General features: G+C 37.5%; 1 protein-coding gene across 2 annotated transcripts in view; it reads left to right on the forward strand.

Moving 5' to 3' along the window:
• Nucleotides 1-17784, forward strand: part of LOC133240026 (disintegrin and metalloproteinase domain-containing protein 18-like) — a 104881-nt gene that overhangs the window by 70693 nt on the left and 16404 nt on the right. For both annotated transcript variants that reach the window (XM_061404550.1, XM_061404551.1), the window contains 3 exons: nucleotides 3740-3845; nucleotides 10491-10674; nucleotides 14542-14622. In XM_061404550.1, coding sequence (XP_061260534.1) covers nucleotides 3740-3845; nucleotides 10491-10674; nucleotides 14542-14622 — 371 coding nt within the window. The remainder of the gene's footprint in view (nucleotides 1-3739; nucleotides 3846-10490; nucleotides 10675-14541; nucleotides 14623-17784) is intronic.

The raw sequence follows: 17784 nt of genomic DNA on the forward strand, positions 1-17784 counted from the left end.
AATTCCCTGTTCAAATTCTAAGCAATTTTCAGAACCCAGTTTCACCATGGTCTCCCCGTGAAAGCGGGCACTTAGAGGGGTCAGGAAATGATTAAGAGCCCTTGCCAAGTTTCAGTTTATAATGGGTCCACTAGATTCAAAGGTCCATTTGGTAGTTCTTTCTCAGTCCTAGAGTGTATTATTGGAGTTCACATCATGGTAGTTTGTGCAATGCCATCATTAGGTCCTTGGTCAGTTTGGGAAGGCCATGGAGAAAGTCCTTCCAGGAATTAGTGCTTTGTTTAAAGATCTAAAGGATGCAGACTTGTTGGCTATACAATATCTGCACTGAATGACCAACTGGACCCTTGAAGAAACCAGATGGTCCTTGGAAGATAATAGTATCTATTGCAAATATCAGCAAGTAGTAGATTAAGTAACTGTACCTGCTCTGCCAGTGTGGTGACTATACCAGAGCAGATCAACATGACCTTAGATATGTGATAGGAGTGCAGCCATTGATTCGGCAAATATATATATATATATATATATATATTTGTCACTATATATATATTATATCAAATATATATTATATATATAATATATATATGATATCAAATATATATATATATATTTTTTTCTATTCCTACCTGAAAAGAGAAAGAGAAGCAGCTTGCATTCACATGGAATGGATGGTGATATTAATTTAGGGCTAAAATATAGCTGCATTCAACCACATGTGGTTGAAGAGATTTGGACATCCCAGAAAAGGTCATGTTGATCCACACTGTCACTGATTCTGTACTAACCTGGCTAGATAAGCAAAATGTAGCTAGAATGGGCTTCCCTCATGATTCAGTGGTAGAGAACCTGCCTGCCAAAGCAGGAGATGCAGGTTCAGTCACTATGTTGGGAAGATCCCTTGCAGAAGGAAACCCACTCCAGTATTCTTGCCTGGGAAATCTCATGGACAGACAAGCCTGGTTGGCTAGTATATAAGATATAGTTCATGGGGTCACAAAAGAGTCAATCACCACTTAGTGACTAAACAACAACAAGCTAGAATGTGGGAGGACTAAGTAAAATACATGGGCTACAAAAGGGCAGGAGATACACGGAAGGAATATTTAGGAACCCATCATATCAGTAAAGTTTTAGGAGTCCAGTGATCAGGGGCATGACCTGACACCCTCTGCAAAGTAAAAGACAAACCCTGTGTATCTTGCATTTCATATGAAAAGAAACAAGTACGGTACCCAAAGGTAGTCTTATTTGGGTTCTAGAGGCAGTAGATGGGGAACTGCTGCTTGATTCCATTTACCAGGTGACATGAAATGTTGCTAATATTGAGGGAGGGAAAAAAAAAAAAAACAGAATAAGCCCCTGCAGCATATCTAAGCTGCAATGCAAACAGCCCTGTATTTTGAATCATAAAACACAGAAGACACATTACTATAGATGTGGATTATGAGAAAAATAAATGCCATGTGGTGCTTCTACCAAGCTTCTTAGGAAAATAGCAGGGTAGTTCCCTGGGGCTCCTGAAGCAAAGCTGTGCTGAACCACCCTCTGAACCACTGGGGAAGCCCATTCTAGCTACATTTTAGAAAATTGCACTAACTTGACAAACAATTCTGGGCACACTACTGGCCCCTGTAGAGATAAACAATCTGGCTTTCATATATCCAGTGATCATACACTGAGAACTACTCATCATAAGCTCAGTTATATCAAATCCCTTAAGTCAGATGGTTCGATAGATAGAAGTCATACATTCCTCCAGATTCAAGCTCAAGAAAAAGAGAGGCAGAAGAAAAATTCATGAACAGGAAATCTAGAACAGTTTGTCTTTCTACCCTCTTATACCTTTGCTTCTCCTTGACTCTTACCAATGGAAAATGGGATTTCATTATGACTGGTGGATGAAGAAGGAATAAGTCTAGGCTAGTTTTACAGGTGTGTTGGCTCAGTAACTGTTTATAAGTTGAAAAAAGATAGTAGCCACGCTGCAGTCTCACTTGGGAGGATGTCTTAAAAGATTTTGACAATGTGATCATTCATTTCCTATGAAGAAGAATTGTTCAGAGATTGGATTATAGATGTATTTATGGACAGTGACAAAGGGCCAAGGTGGTTGGTGGTGAACCTGGATGCAGAGAGATTAGATTATAGACAAGAATTCTGGGATAGACACATGGACATGAACAAGAATGTGAAGATCTTTGTATTAATCCATCAGGCTAATAGTCACTAAAAAACAAATAAACAAACAAACAAACAAACAAACAAAAAATACCACTCTCCATGGATTAGGCACAGAACAACCAAATGGACATAATGACTTTCCAGTTTATATCAGTTAGCACCTGTCATCATCCACCCAAATGTCTGTAGGATGAACTTTATTTTCTTTTATTCCTGTTTCTGAAATAACTGATTCTTTTTCTGAGTTTGCCTTATCTCTTTCTTGACTACTTGCACCATTTGGTTGAATTCAGTCAAGAGTAATTAAGACACATTCTGTTTCCTGACCACCTAGCGCAGGGAAGTAAGCTCACTAAAGACATTATTTACCTTTAAATTATTGAGAAGATAGCTTCTCTAGAAGTTTCAGCATTGCATAGAGGGCATTACTCTCTTTCTTGTTATCTACTGCTGCTGCTGCTGCCGCTAAGTCGCTTCAGTCGTGTCTGACTCTGTGTGACCCCAGGCAAGAACACTGGAGTGGGTTGCCATTTCCTTCTCCAGTGATGAAAGTGAAAAGTGAAAGCGAAGCCGCTCAGTAGTGTCCAACTCACAGCGACCCTAGGGACTGCAGCCTACCAGGCTCCTCCATCCATGGGATTTGCCAGGCAAGAGTACTGGAGTGAGGTGCCATTGCCTTCTCTGTTGCCATCTACTGGCAGGGTTCAATTACAATGCCACATTTTAGGTGAATTTTACCGTAGAACTCCACATCTAGGTACCAGTCTTTCTGTTTATTGAAATGGAAATGAACCTTGAATCTCTGAGATTTATGTATCTAATACAATTACTCTGCTATATTCTGCTCTGCTTTCACTATGACACCCAAACTGATTAAAGAGCCTTTAAAGAGCCTCTACTTAAAATCTTGCTTATCTTGCACTAAGTAAGATAAGAATATGGCACCCCATCTACTAGTTCTGAAGGTTTTTCCCCAACTGATGTTTCAAATCGCTCATTTCATTACATAGAGCAAGTTACAAGGTCAAGCCTGATGTACATTGGACTAGTAAAGAGGCATTCCCACAGGGAGGGGTAAGCAAATTGTTTTTAACTATAAGATACATTTTCTACGATAGAGGTAATCATTTTCTATTTTCTATCAGATAAGACAATCATTTCTTTCTATTTGCATTGACAGGGTGTGTGCTAAGTCTCTTCAGTGATATCCAACTCTGTTCGACCCCATGGACTATAGCCCTCTAGGCTTCTCTGCCCATGGAATTCTCCAGGCAAGAATACTGGTGTGGGTTGCCATGCCCTCCTCCAGGCAGTCTTCCCAACCCAGTCCTCAAACTTGCTGTCTCTTATGTCTCTTGTGTTGGCAGGAAGTTTCTTTACCATTAGAGCTACCTGGGAAGCCCATTGACAAGATACACACAGGAGAAAAAAAAAAAAAAGCAGGACAAACACCACAATTTTTTTGTTTATGCCATGAGTTTCATTAGCTTTTTATTGACAAATATTTTATTTGCATTAAGAATAATAATTTAATGGACATGTTTTTCATTTTAAGGTGCTCAAGGTGCTCCATTTGCCTGTTTTGAAGAAGTTAATTCTTTGCCTAATAGTTTTGGAAACTGTGGTTTTAAAAATTCCCAACCATTACCTTGTGAGCAAAAGTATGTATATAGAAAATGACTGTTTCATTGAGTTATAAAATGTCTCTATTTCTTGTCAAGAGACACTAAATAGTAATGGACAATAAATTGTGTTATCTGGAGAATATTTTCAAATAACATTATGTATATTTTCCTTTTATGCAATTTAGTTCTCTTTTTTTCTTAATTTTTTTTCCCCTGTTAATAAGGAGACTAAGAAAAGTTTGGTGTTTATTACTGAAGGTAGAAAGTGGGCTCAGTGCAGAGGGAACAGATGGAATCACTCATCTCCTAAACTGAGAGACACCTTCCCTGCCATCTCTTTGTAGCCCACTCCAAGTCACCAGTCTATCCCTATAAGGAAGTGGTGCACATTTCTACACCCTAGCTTTTGCGTTGCTGCCTGAGAGTCAGGTCCCCAGGTCACCTGACTCTGATACCCAAAGAGACTTCCATTCACAAACCCCACAGGAATGTAGCAAACAAAGGAGTTCTTAGAAGGAGCAGACAAAAATGCTCATCTCCTTGTCTTACCTGGAAAAGAGTCCATATGCATACTTTAAAAGCTGTTGACTGAGGGTCAGCCTTCTAATTTTAAAAGTTTCTGATTTAATCCTGCCCAGAGACTTGGAATGCCAGCAGTCTCCTCCTCTAGCATCTCCCTGTCGCCTAATCCAAATCACCAGTATTGCCTGCTGGAAGCTTATACACATGTCTGCACAACAGTTTTTGCAGTTAACACCCAGGGAACAGGTTTCCAAACTACTTGACACTGTTAGTCAATAGCACTTCCATTAATGAGTCCCACAAATTGTGACTGTCAGTTAAGCACTTCTTAATGGACATAGGAGCACCCCTACACATACACACTCTGATGCTATACCCCCAGCCCACGTACAGAAGGAGAAGGCAAAAATGTCCACTACCCTGTTTCTCCCTGAAGAGAGAAGTACTAGAGTATACTGTATACACTATATAGGAAATCTGAACTGACTAATAACAAATAAGGTGATTGAACTGGCAATCAAAACTTCCAAATGAACAAGTCCACTGGTGAATTCTACCAAACATTAAAAAAAAGAAGAAGAATTAATTAAAATCTTCCAAAAATTAGAAGAGAACACTTCCAAAATCATTTTTCAATGCCAGCATTTCCCTAATACCAAAGACAGACAAGACATTCAGTTCAGTTCATTTCAGTTTTGCTCAGAGGTGTCCGACTCTTTGCGACCCCATGAATTGCAGCACACCAGGCCTCCCTGTCCATCACCAACTCCTGGAGTTCACTCAAACTCACGTCCATCGAGTCGGTGATGCCATCCAGCCATCTCATCCTCTGTCGTCCCCTTCTCCTCCTGCCCCCAATCCCTCCCAGCATCAGAGTCTTTCAATGAGTCAACTCTTTGCATGAGGTGGCCAAAGTACTGGAGTTTCAGCTTTAGCATCGTTCCTTCCAATGAACACCCAGGGCTGATCTCCTTCAGAATGGACTGGTTGGATTTCCTTGCAGTCCAAAGGACTCTCAAGAGTCTTCTCCAACACCACAGTTCAAAAGCATCAATTCTTCGGCACTCAGCTTTCTTCACAGTCCAACTCTCACATCCATACATGACTACTGGAAAAACCATAGCCTTGACTAGACTAGAGATCTCTTCAAGAAAATTAGAGATACCAAGGGAACATTTCATGCAAAGATGGGCTCGATAAAGGACAGAAATGGTATGGACCTAACAGAAGCAGAAGATATTAAGAAGAGGTGGCAAGAATACACAGAAGAACTGTACAAAAAAGATCTTTATGACCCAGATAATCACGATGGTGTGATCACTGACCTAGAGCCAGACATCCTGGAATGTGAAGTCAAGTGGGCCTTAGAAAGCATCACTATGAACAAAGCTAGTAGAGGTGATGGAATTCCAGTTGAGCTATTTCAAATTCTGAAAGATGATGCCGTGGAAGTGCTGCACTCAATATGCCAGAAAATTTGGAAAACTCATCAGTGGCCACAGGATTGGAAAAGGTCAGTTTTCATTCCAACCCCAAAGAAAGGCAATGCCAAAGAATGCTCAAGCTACCACACAATTGCACTCATCTCACATGCTAGTAGAGTAATGCTCAAAATTCTCCAAGCCAGGCTTCAGCAATAAGGGAACTGTGAACTTCCAGATGTTCAAACTGGTTTTAGTAAAGGCAGAGAAACCAGAGATCAAATTACCAACATCCGCTGGATCATCGAAAAAGCAAGAGAGTTCCAGAAAAACATCTATTTCTGCTTTACTGACTATGCCAAAGCCTTTGACTGTGTGGATCACAATAAACTGTGGAAAATTCTGAGAGAGATGGGAATACCAGACCACCTGACTTGCCTCTTGAGAAACCTATATGCAGGTCAGGAAGCAACAGTTAGAACTGGATATGGAACAACAGACAAGGATATTACCAGAAGAGAAATAAGAGGCCAATATCCTCGATGAACATAGATGAAAAAATTTACTAAGTAGCAAATTTAATAATACTTTAAAAGGAACATAAACCATGATCCAGTGGGTAATATTCCGGGGATATAAGGATGGTTTCTTATCCACAAATCAATCGATGCGATATACCATATTAATAAAAAAAGGGGTAAGAATCATATGATCATCTCAGTAGGTATAGAAAAAGCATTTGACTAGATTCAACATCCTTTCATTATAATAACTCTCTTCATATTAGTGTAGAAGGACTATACCTCAACATAATGAAAGCAATAAATGGAAAACCCATAATTAACACTACACTTAACAGTAATAGCTGGTAGTATTACCCCTGAGATCAAGATCATGGCAATAATGCCTTCTCTTGTCACTTCTGTTTGCTATAATGCTGCTGTAATAATCAAAATGAACTCATAGAAACAGAGAGTAGAAAATTAATTGCCAGTGGAAAACAGAAATTGGTAAAATGATACATACTTTCAGTTGTAAGATGAATAAGATCTGAAGATCTAATGTATAACATGGTGAAAATACTATATAATTATTACATAATTAGGCAATAGAATTATATAATTATTATATAAATAAAATTTGCTGAGAGTAGAGCTTAAATGTATTCACACAAAAAAAATAGGATAAATAAGTGAAATGTTCAATGTATTAATTCACCTAACAGGGTGAATCATTTCACAATGTAAAGTGAAAGTGAAAGTCACTCAGTTGTGTCCTACTCTTTCAACCCCATGGACTATACAGTCCATGGAATTCTCCAGACTAGAATATTAGAGTGAGTAGCCCTTCCCTTATCCAGGAGATCTTCCCAACTCAGGGATCAAATCCAGGTCTCCCGTATTGCAGGTGGATTCTTTACCAGCCGAGCTACACAGGAAGCCCAGGAATACTGGAGTGGGTAGCCTATCCCTTCTCAAGTGGATCTTCCCAACCCAGGAATTGAACTGGGGTCTCCTGCATTGCAGGCAAATTCTTTAACAACTGAGCTATCAGGGAAAACCCTCACAATGTACACATGTATCACATCATCAATTTGTACACTTTAAATACTTTATCATCTTATTTGTCAACTATACCTCAATAAAGCTAGAAAATGATAGCAGCTTTATCTGGAAATCTACTATACAACTTAATTCCTATAGCTTTTAAAAATATGTTAAGGTCCGTCTAGTCAAGGCTATGGTTTTTCCAGTAGTCTTGTATGGATGTGAGAGTTGAACTTGAAGAAGGCTGAGTGCCAAAGAATTGATGCTTTTGAACTGTGGTGTTGGAGAAGACTCTTGAGAGTCCCTTGGACTGCAAGGAGATCCAATCAGTCCATTCTAAAGGAGATCAGCCCTGGGATTTCTTTGGAAGGAATGATGCTAAAGCTGAAACTCCAGTACTTTGGCCACCTCATGCGAAGAGTTGACTCATTGGAAAAGACTCTGATGCTGGGAGGGATTGGGGGCAGGAGGAGAAGGGGACAGCAGAGGATGAGATGGCTGGATGGCATCACCGACTCAATGGATGTGAGTTTGAGTGAACTCCAGGAGTTGGTGATGGACAGGGAGGCCTGGCATGCTGGGATTCATGCGGTTGCAAAGAGTCAGACATGACTGAGCAACTGAACTGAACTGATTGTATACTTAAACTTTTCCCCAAAGTTAAACCTTTTATTAACTGTTCTCACCACATCCACAAAATAATGATTATAGTACAAAGGGCAAGAGGAAACTTTGGGAAGTGATGGATATGTTTATGTCCTTGATGATGCTAATAATTTCACGGGCATGTCCTTATCTCCAAATTCATCAAGTTTCACACATAGGTACAGTTTTTTGGTGGTGACTATACCTTAAGGTGGCTTAAAGAATAGTAACAGAGCCAGATTTAAGAAGTAAGAGAGGACATAAAGACGATGTTGATTAAAACAAACAAAAAAAAAAAAACAGAGAGTGGGAAGAACATGTTAAAAAAACTCAGATAAAGTCAAATGCTCCAGAAAGAAGTAGGACTTCCTTTAAATCCCAGGACAAAATCAGAAAAAAAAAAAATTTGTAAAACTCTTAGGTAAACACCACACTCAGCATGGCTAAAAAGCAACTTGGTTCCTTTACGAAAACTACAAATGGCTGAAGACGGTGTTTAGTTCAATGGGACTAAGACAGTATCCTCCACCACCTGCCTCCACATGAGTCTGCTATGGATTAATTATGATGTGTAGAGAATGCAGAATTTCCCACGTGCCCCAACACTGGAAAACTAACAGATTAAAAGAGGAAGGCTGGAATCATGAAGTGAATGCTGATGAAGGGAGATCTCATGAAGAGAGCCTGATAATCTCTAAAGGATGGAATATAATCAGCCACACCTTATTAGAAAGCAATTGAGAGCAGACTGAGTTACACCACAGTGGATGCCCACAGAGGCAGGATCTGGTGGTAAGTCAGCCTCAATCTCTCTCTGATGACCAGAAGTATGCATGCCACCCTTTGTCTAAGATATGGAAGAAGGAAAAGAAAAGGTGGAAGGAATTGTGAAAGTTAGCAAGCATGACTTACATGGACTTCATCTGAGATGATGGTAGTATATGAATTTTCCCAAAATAAAATCACTAGATGACACTGGAATTCAATAGCTCAATTCATCTGCTTTCAGCAGATTCCAGGAATTCAAGCAGATTGCCAGTTCCAAGAATTCAACCATAAATGCAAATTTTGAGAGAATGGACTTTGGAAGAGGAGTTTGTATTTCAATAGCCAGACTAGAAAAAGATTTATCATGTAAAGTCGGTTTAAGATATTTTGAGATACATTCTATACGAAGAGAATAGAGCAACAATAAAAAGAGTCATTTCAATCTGAGAAACAAGAAAAATGAGACTGGAAGGAGAGAAACTTGGAAAAAGATTTGGAAATGGAATCCCACTCTCATTTCAATCTTCACGATGCGTGCATGCTCAGTCATGTCCGACTCTTGCAACCCCATGGATTGTAGCTCACCAGGCTCCTCTGTCCATGAAATTTTCCATACAAGAATACTGGAGTGGGTTGACATTCCTACTCCAGGGGATATTCCTAACCCAAGAACTGAACCCACATCTTGGCAGGCAGATTCTTTACCACTGTGCCACCTGAGAAGCCCTCACTTCTTGATACCATTAAACTAATCTCTGTTATTTTAAAAGGACCTCCCATGGAGAATTCCCCAGGAGTTCAATAGTTAGAACTCCATGCTTTCACTGCTGAGGGTACAGACTTAATTCCTGATCAAGGGACCTAAGATCCTGCAAGCCACAAAGCCAAATAAATAAATCGTTAAAAACACACACACACAAAAAAAAAGCCTCTCCATGGTCTTTTAGAACAAGGGGATGAGATTTTTGAATGAAAGACATTTGGAGAGATAACAGGGACATGCTCAACAAACACATATCAATAACTAAGAATTGTTTTTTCAATTGAGGATGAGAGTTGGTAGATTTGAGTGATTCCAAGAGCAAGAAGTGACATCAATTATTTTCCAGGGCATAAACTAGGAATATTGGAAGTCTCTTAGAGAAGCCAGTGCTCTACCCATTGATAGGTAAATAAACTATTTATGGGATAAACTTTGGTATGGCTTATGCCAAATATGGGGTCTAAAAGTTTCTGAATTCTCAGGAAAGGAATACAGAATGACTGGAAATATGAACATATTCAAAGAATCTTGGGATCAAAAGGAACAGTCTGTATATTAAATAGATTTACTGACTAAAGATCATGGCCATTACAATAAGCATAATTAGAAGGGTCTCAAAATATGCATAAAGTATAAATAAATGCAGTCAGTCACTCTCAACAAACGTTGAGTAACAAACCAGCAGCCTGGTCAAGCTTTATCAAAGTGGGAGCATGTGAGGAATTTTCTGAGTGTGATCCATGTAATGGGCTAGATAACAAAACTGAGTACTAAAATAGGCAATGAAGTCATGTCTGAACATCTGAGTTCATTGTGTAGTTTTCAATCCTGCTACTGCTGTGCCAGTTAATTGTATCACATTCAGATGTGCACAGCGACATTTGGCATTCTTCTGATTTTTTACTATTCGTTAAACAACATTTATGTTATCACTGATGTGATACAATACTTATTTAAAACTTAAGTTTCATTAAAGGACAGAATGATAAGACATTGTTTTGTTTCCCCTCTCCAGGGATGTTCTTTGTGGAAAATTAGCTTGTGTTTGGCCACAAAATAGTACTTATAGAAGTGATGTTCGATCTGCCGTTTATTCATATTCTCAAGGACTTCTGTGCGTAACTACTGCGTCATCAGTGAGATCAGGTGGAAGAGACTATACCTATGTGGCTGATGGCACCGTGTGTGGAGCACAGATGGTAACAAACCATGTTCACTTGCATGTACCTGTGTTAGATAATGGAATTATCAGTTACTATATTCCACGATGACTATCCCAATCATACAGAAAGGATTTGAACCTGGCGCTGCCATTTATTTCCCGTATGATATGGAAAAGATTATTAAACCAAGCCTCGGTAATCAAATAACATTGGATTAATCTGTCATCAGTCCTCAGGGACAAGATGCATTTTTAAGCACAGGAGTCTACTGACAGTTGATTCTGTTTAGATCTTTGAATTCTGATGGTTTTAAATCATAAAATTCTAATTTTGTGTTTTTAATTTTTCCTGCTTCAGAAAAAACATAATTGAGCATTCATATTTTATCTGTATTGTCAAAATATAAGTGTGAGAAATTTGGAGGACCCAAACCAGAAGTCTGTACTGGCAGAGCACAGCTATAGCAATGTACGAGCTCATGTTGAGATGTACATGTAGTACTATTTATGTAGCTAAAAAACAAAGGGGGAAGAAAAATAGTTCAGAAGCTAAGGGAGTCAGTCTGAAATATGAATGCACACATTCCAGGATATATAAGGCAGCAGTTGTAAATCAGTGTTTTATGTAAATGGCATTTAGTACTTATGTATTAAAAATAAAACAAAACCTTTTTTTAAAATTTTATTTTATTTTTAAACTTTACAATATTGTATTAGTTTTGCCAAATATCGAAATGAATCCGCCACAGGTATACATGTGTTCCCCATCCCGAACCCTCCTCCCTCCTCCCTCCCCATACCATCCCTCTGGGTCGTCCCAGTGCACCAGCCCCAAGCATCCAGTATCATGCATCGAACCTGGACTGGAGACTCGTTTCATACATAATATTATACATGTTTCAATGCCATTCTCCCAAATCTTCCCACCGTCTCCCTCTCCCACAGAGTCCATAAGACTGATCTATACATTAGTGTCTCTTTTGCTATCTTGTACACAGGGTTATTGTTGCCATCTTTCTAAATTCCATATATATGCGTTAGTATACTGTATTGGTGTTTTTCTTTCTGGCTTACTTCACTCTGTATAATAGGCTCCAGTTTCATCCACCTCATTAGAACTGATTCAAATGTATTCTTGTTAATGGCTGAGTAATACTCCATTGTGTATATGTACCACAGCTTTCTTATCCATTCATCTGCTGATGGGCATCTAGGTTGCTTCCATGTCCTGGCTATCATAAACAGTGCTGTGATGAACATTGGGGTACCCGTGTCTCTTTCCCTTCTGGTTTCCTCAGTGTGTATGCCCAGCAGTGGGATTGCTGGATCATAAGGCAGTTCTTAAAATGGTTAATCAAACAGCTGGTTTTTCTGTCTGCGTTGAGCAGTCCTATCCCCTTGGGAACTTGCTTCTTGTGGTCAGCACCTTCTAACATGGCTCCACTGCTCCCACTTCCTGATACTCACTCCCCATGTGATCCTCCTCGTCTGTGTGTGCACTGGATATACTGACTGCTTCTAAGAAAGAGAAGATGGTGAAAGTTATGGAGTGTCATTTATAAGATTCGTTTTAGAAAAGACAGTGACTTCTGTTTGGCATGCACTTTCTTTCTCTCACCTTCTCAGCTTGCTTGCTTTGCTAAAGCAATCTACATGGTGGAGAAACTCATACAGAAAAGCTTTTCATGATATCAATTTGTCAATTTTTCCTTTCATGGAACATGTGTTTTGTGTCAAGTCTAATAAGCCTAGTTATAACCCTGGGTCATGAAGATAGTCTCACAGATTTTTTTATTTCTAAAAATATGTAATATTGTGTTTAACATTTAAGTTTGTTTTACATTTGGTTTATTTTCAGTTAATTTACTTTAACCTGAGGTTTAGGTTGAGGTTCATTTTTTTGGACTTTTGTCAAAAAAATGAATTGAGGATATTTTCGTGAGTCTGTTTTTGGATTGTCTAGATTGTTATATTAATCTGCAGGTCTATATATCTACCAATATCATGTTCTTTTGATTACTTTAGCAATTTCAGTTCAGTTCAATTCAGTTCAGTCGCTCAGTTATGTCCAACTCTTTGTGACCCCATGAATCGCAGCACACCAGGCCTCCCTGTTCATCACCAACTCCCGGAGTTCACCCAAACTCATGTCCATCGAGGCGGTGATGCCATCCAGCCATCTCATCCTCTGTTGTCCCCTTTTCCTCCTGCCCCCAATCCCTCCCAGCATCAGAGTCTTTTCCAATGAGTCAACTCTTCACATGAGGTAGCCAAAGTACTGGAGTTTCAGCTTTAGCATCATTCCTTCCAAAGAACTCCCAGGGCTGATCTCCTTTAGAATGGACTGGTTGGATCTCCTTGCAGTCCAAGGGACTCTCAAGAGTCTTCTCCAACACCACAGTTCAAAAGCATCAATTCTTCAGCACTCAGCTTTCTTCACAGTCCAACTCTCACATCCATACATGACCACAGGAAAAACCATAGCCTTGACTATGGGGCCATGTTAATCTTCTCTGTGTCATTCCAGTTTTAGTATATGTGCTGCTGAAGTGAACACTACAGTAAGTTTTGAAATCAAGAAGTGTGAGTCCTCCAATTCTGTTCCTTGTAAAGACCATTTCAGCTATATAGACTCTCTTGTGATTCCATGTGCATTTTATGATGGGTTTTTCTATTTATGAAAAAAATATCTGTCTTGAAATTTTGACAGATTGCATTGAATTTATAGATGTTTTGGATAGTATTGATATATTAATAATATTATGTCTTCCAGCCCATATACACAGGATAAATTTTATTTTTCTGTTTTAATTTTTTTTAATATTTCTTTCAGTTTTCAGTGTATGCTTCTTGGTTAATTTTAATTGTCTAATAATAGTGGATGCTATTCTTCTTGAATGGTATTCTTAATTTCCTTTTTAGAATGTCCATTGTTTAGAAATGTCTTTAGTTTTATATGTTAATATTTTATACTGCAAATTTACTGAATTGTTGATTAGTTCTAACAAACTTTTGTGTATGTGGAGTCTTTAGAGTTGACATACAAGATTATATCACCTGCAAAGAGATAATTTTGCTTGTTTATTTATAATGTGTGTGCTTTTCATATTTTCTTGCCTGATTGCTCTGGCTAGCACTTCCAATATTATATCCAAGAGAAAGAGCAAAAATGTACTGGTATACACAACATCATTTATTCATTAGCTATATGTTAATTTTCAGGAAATAATTGCAAAATGCTAAATTTCATTCTTCTTTTCAGTGACTTCATCATGTGTTATGCTGATGTATTTAAAAAAGTCAAGAGAAATAAGTTAAGAGCTTAGCTTAAATAATAGAGAAAAGTAAATGAGGGGGAAAAAAAAATGACTAATTTAACCCTTGATTAACCACTTCAACATAACTAGGGTTTTGCAATGCATATTAGGTTAAAATATTTCTCTTGATGGATTATTATAATTAGTATTATAACAAGGATTTATGATAATGTACCATCCAAAATAATAATTTATATTTTACACTAAAACTAAAATAATAAATTGTTTTCCAGTTTTTGAGCAGACAAATCATTAATATTAATCTAACCAATTATTCATAGCAGAACATTAACTCCCATAATGGTGATTCTCATTTCAGTTCCCAATTGTAAGTATCAAAACCAAAATCATGTGGCATCACTACATAAACTGTGTTAAGGCGAACACTCTCAGATTTTTTTTTTTTTAACTCTTACTATTGTTTGGATTTTTGTATTGGATTGACGGAATCTTTGTTCCAAAATCAGAGTGATGCATAATATAAAGTCTCAGTAAGTATGTCTTTTGTTCTTTTGTATACACATGATAGTTAATTCCTTGTGTCAGATTTGTAAATAACTATGAAATATTTGCTTGTTTTGTTTTAGTATTGTATAAATAAAACCTGCAAAGAAGTTCCTTTAATGGGATATAATTGTAATGCCACTATAAAATGCAGAGGAAATGGGGTAAGCTACTTTTGTTTTTGTAATTCTAAATTTTATGTTATTTTTTGAGTAATTCAACATAAAAAATCTATCCTGTTTGGGAGAAATGAAAATCTAAGTTGCTCTTTTATCCAGGCTTGCCTAGGAATAGCTAACTAATATAAAGAAAATCAGCTGATTACCAATCGATCAAAACACTATTTAGTGAACTGTACTATATGTGTACTGAATTTATTGTAAGTATTCAAAACTTATGAATTGGTAACACATTTAAGTTAAAAAAAATAATTTTCTCATGCAAATAAATGCATATTTTGCTTATATTGTGGGCATATTTCTTCTTCCTCATACTCTTCATAATTAAAATTTAAAGCTATATAGTATTTTACAGAAGATATTCTTAAAGACATGATAGAGAATTTCTGAAGTTTTTATGAAGAGGCTTCTACTAGAAAGTATCTTAATGCAAAAAACATTTTTTTCTCAACTGTTTATCCATTTTAATCTGGCAATACAGATTTGTAGTTACTTTTGCATTTAATATTTACTTCTTAAAAATGTATAATTTGGGACCCTTGTTTCACTGCTTTCCAAAAAGATAATCAGTGTATAATTCGGTCAACATTATAGAAATGAAATTAAATTTATCAGTATTCAGTTTTGTAATACTCAGTGTTACAATTTACTTGGTTGCTTTTAGAAGATATAGAATGCTACTGCTTTGTCTTGAATTTTCTATGAAACTTTTCTGTAAACAAAAAGGATAGCTACATTTCCATGTTTTGTCTTTTACTTTCATTGTTGTTCATTTTAATTGTTAGCATTGTTGGTCTGATCTTTTGCTCTTCTTTGTTCAATTCTCTGCTTTAAGCCTTCAGCCTCAATATTTTTTGTAAAATCTCAAACCAAACTTATAGTTTGCAGTTTATTGATACATGTTTAGCTGTAATTAACATACAATATCATATTAGTTTCAAATGTCAGTTCAGTTCAGTCACTCAGTTGTGTCCAACTCTTTGTGACCCCATGGACTGCAGCACACCAGACTTCCCTGTCTATCACCAACTCCCGGAGTTTACTCAAACTCATGTCCATTGAGTTGGTGATGCCATCCAACCATTGTATCGTCTGTCATCCCCTTCTCCTCCTGCCTTCAATCTTTCCCAGCATCAGGGTCTTTTCAAATGAGTCAGTTCTTCACATCAGGTGTCCAGAGTATTAGAGTTTCAGCTTCAGCATCAGTCCTTCCAATGCATATTCTGGAATGATTTCCTTTAGGATGGACTGGTTGAATCTCCTTGCAGTCCAAGGGACTCTCAAGAGTCTTCTCCAACACCACAGTTTAAAAGCATCCATTCTTCTGCAATCAGTTTTCTTTTTAGTCCAACTCTTACATCCATATATGACTACTGGAAAAACCATAGCTTTGACTAGGTGGACCTTTGTCATAATTTGATACTTTATACATTATGAAATTAACATTCCAGTAAGACTAGGTTTATGTACATTCTATTTTATAGTAAAAAGTTTTATTTAAAAAATCCAAAATATAGCTACTTTGATGTTCCTAAGAGATTTGGTCTATTATGTTAATTTTTTTTCTAAAATTTATATTATAGGGAATTTATCTATTTAGATTTTATATTCTAGATAAATGTTGTTTCTGACATGACATTGTTTATCTGTTTTAATCAGAGAGATAGGGTGCTGGAATACCACTTTAAAGTAGAGAGAAATATATCTTGTGCAGTATGCATTTAAAGTTCTAGCATATCAACAATGCAAAAATGTCTTTCCACATTAAAAAAAAATCATTGGCACAAAATTATTAAGTTTTAGTTCTGCTCTCCCAAAACTTTGTAAGCTCAGTTGGACTGTTCTATTTCCTTCAGTTGTGTCAAAGAGAAATGTGATGGTAGTTTAATTCCATTTTATTTGTGCTGAATGCTATGAGATTACTTTTCTTCATTTTCTGACATTAGAAGTATTACTGACAAGTGACTAAGGTATACGTTTTCATTTCATTTTTTTCTGCTAAGAACTCCTTGGGTTAGAAAGATCCTCTGGAGAAGGAAATGGCAACCCACTCCAGTATTCTTACATGGGAAATCGCATGGACAGGGGAGCCTGGTGGGCTACAGTCATGGGGTTACAAAAAGTCAAACACGATTTACCAACTAAACACCTAACACTAGAAAGTCAAATTACATATCTAGTCTGAAATAGCAAGTCATTCTTCACTTAATAAAATTTAATAATATTTATTTGCTTATTGCTTCTGCTCTAGCTAACCATCTTTTTTCTTTCACTACATTAGTAAAAATGTAATGATGGTAACCTCTGCTGTTTATGTTAAATCAGGATAGGGGAAAATTTGGGGATTAGATTTGAAATATGAAATAAATGATATTTTAGTCTTAATTTCAAAATTTTACATTAAAATATTTATCACCAGAGCGTTGTGTGTGTATGTGTGTGCTCAGCTGTGTCCAACTCTGCAACTCCATGGACCATAGCCTGCAAGCCTCCTTTGTCTATGGAATTTTTCCAAGCCAGAATTCTGGAGTGGGTTGCCATTTCCTAATCCAAGGGATCTTCCCAAACCAAGGTTGAACCCACATCTCTTGTGTCTGCTGCATTGGCAGGCAGATTCTTTACCACTAAGGCCACCTGGGAAGTCGGGCTACACTAAATACCAAAAAAAAAAAAAAAGAGAGAAAGAGAGAGATATTGATGTGTAAATTAGAAGAACACTTTTGGATTACAGTATTATAAATAAAACTCATTTTATTGAAATCAATTTTGATATGTAGGGAAAATAAATTTAAAATTTCAATAATCTTTGAGTTCAGTTCAGTCGCTCAGTCATGTCCAACTCTTTGTGACCCCATGAATCACAGCACGCCAGGCCTTCCTGTTCATCACCAACTCCCAGAGTTCACTCAAACTCATGTCCATCGAGTCGGTGATGCCATCCAGCCATCTTATCCTCTGTCATCCCCTTCTCCTCCTGCCCCCAATCCCTCCCAACATCAGGGTCTTTTCCAATGAGTCAACTCTTCGCATCAGGTGGCCAAAGTATTGGAGTTTCAGCTTTAGCATCATTCCTTCCAAAGAACACCCAGGGCTGATCTCCTTTAGAATGGACTGGTTGGATCTCCTTGCAGTTCAAGGGACTCTCAA

This window comes from Bos javanicus, chromosome 27 (genome assembly GCF_032452875.1).
Source record: "Bos javanicus breed banteng chromosome 27, ARS-OSU_banteng_1.0, whole genome shotgun sequence".
NCBI lineage: Eukaryota > Metazoa > Chordata > Mammalia > Artiodactyla > Bovidae > Bos > Bos javanicus.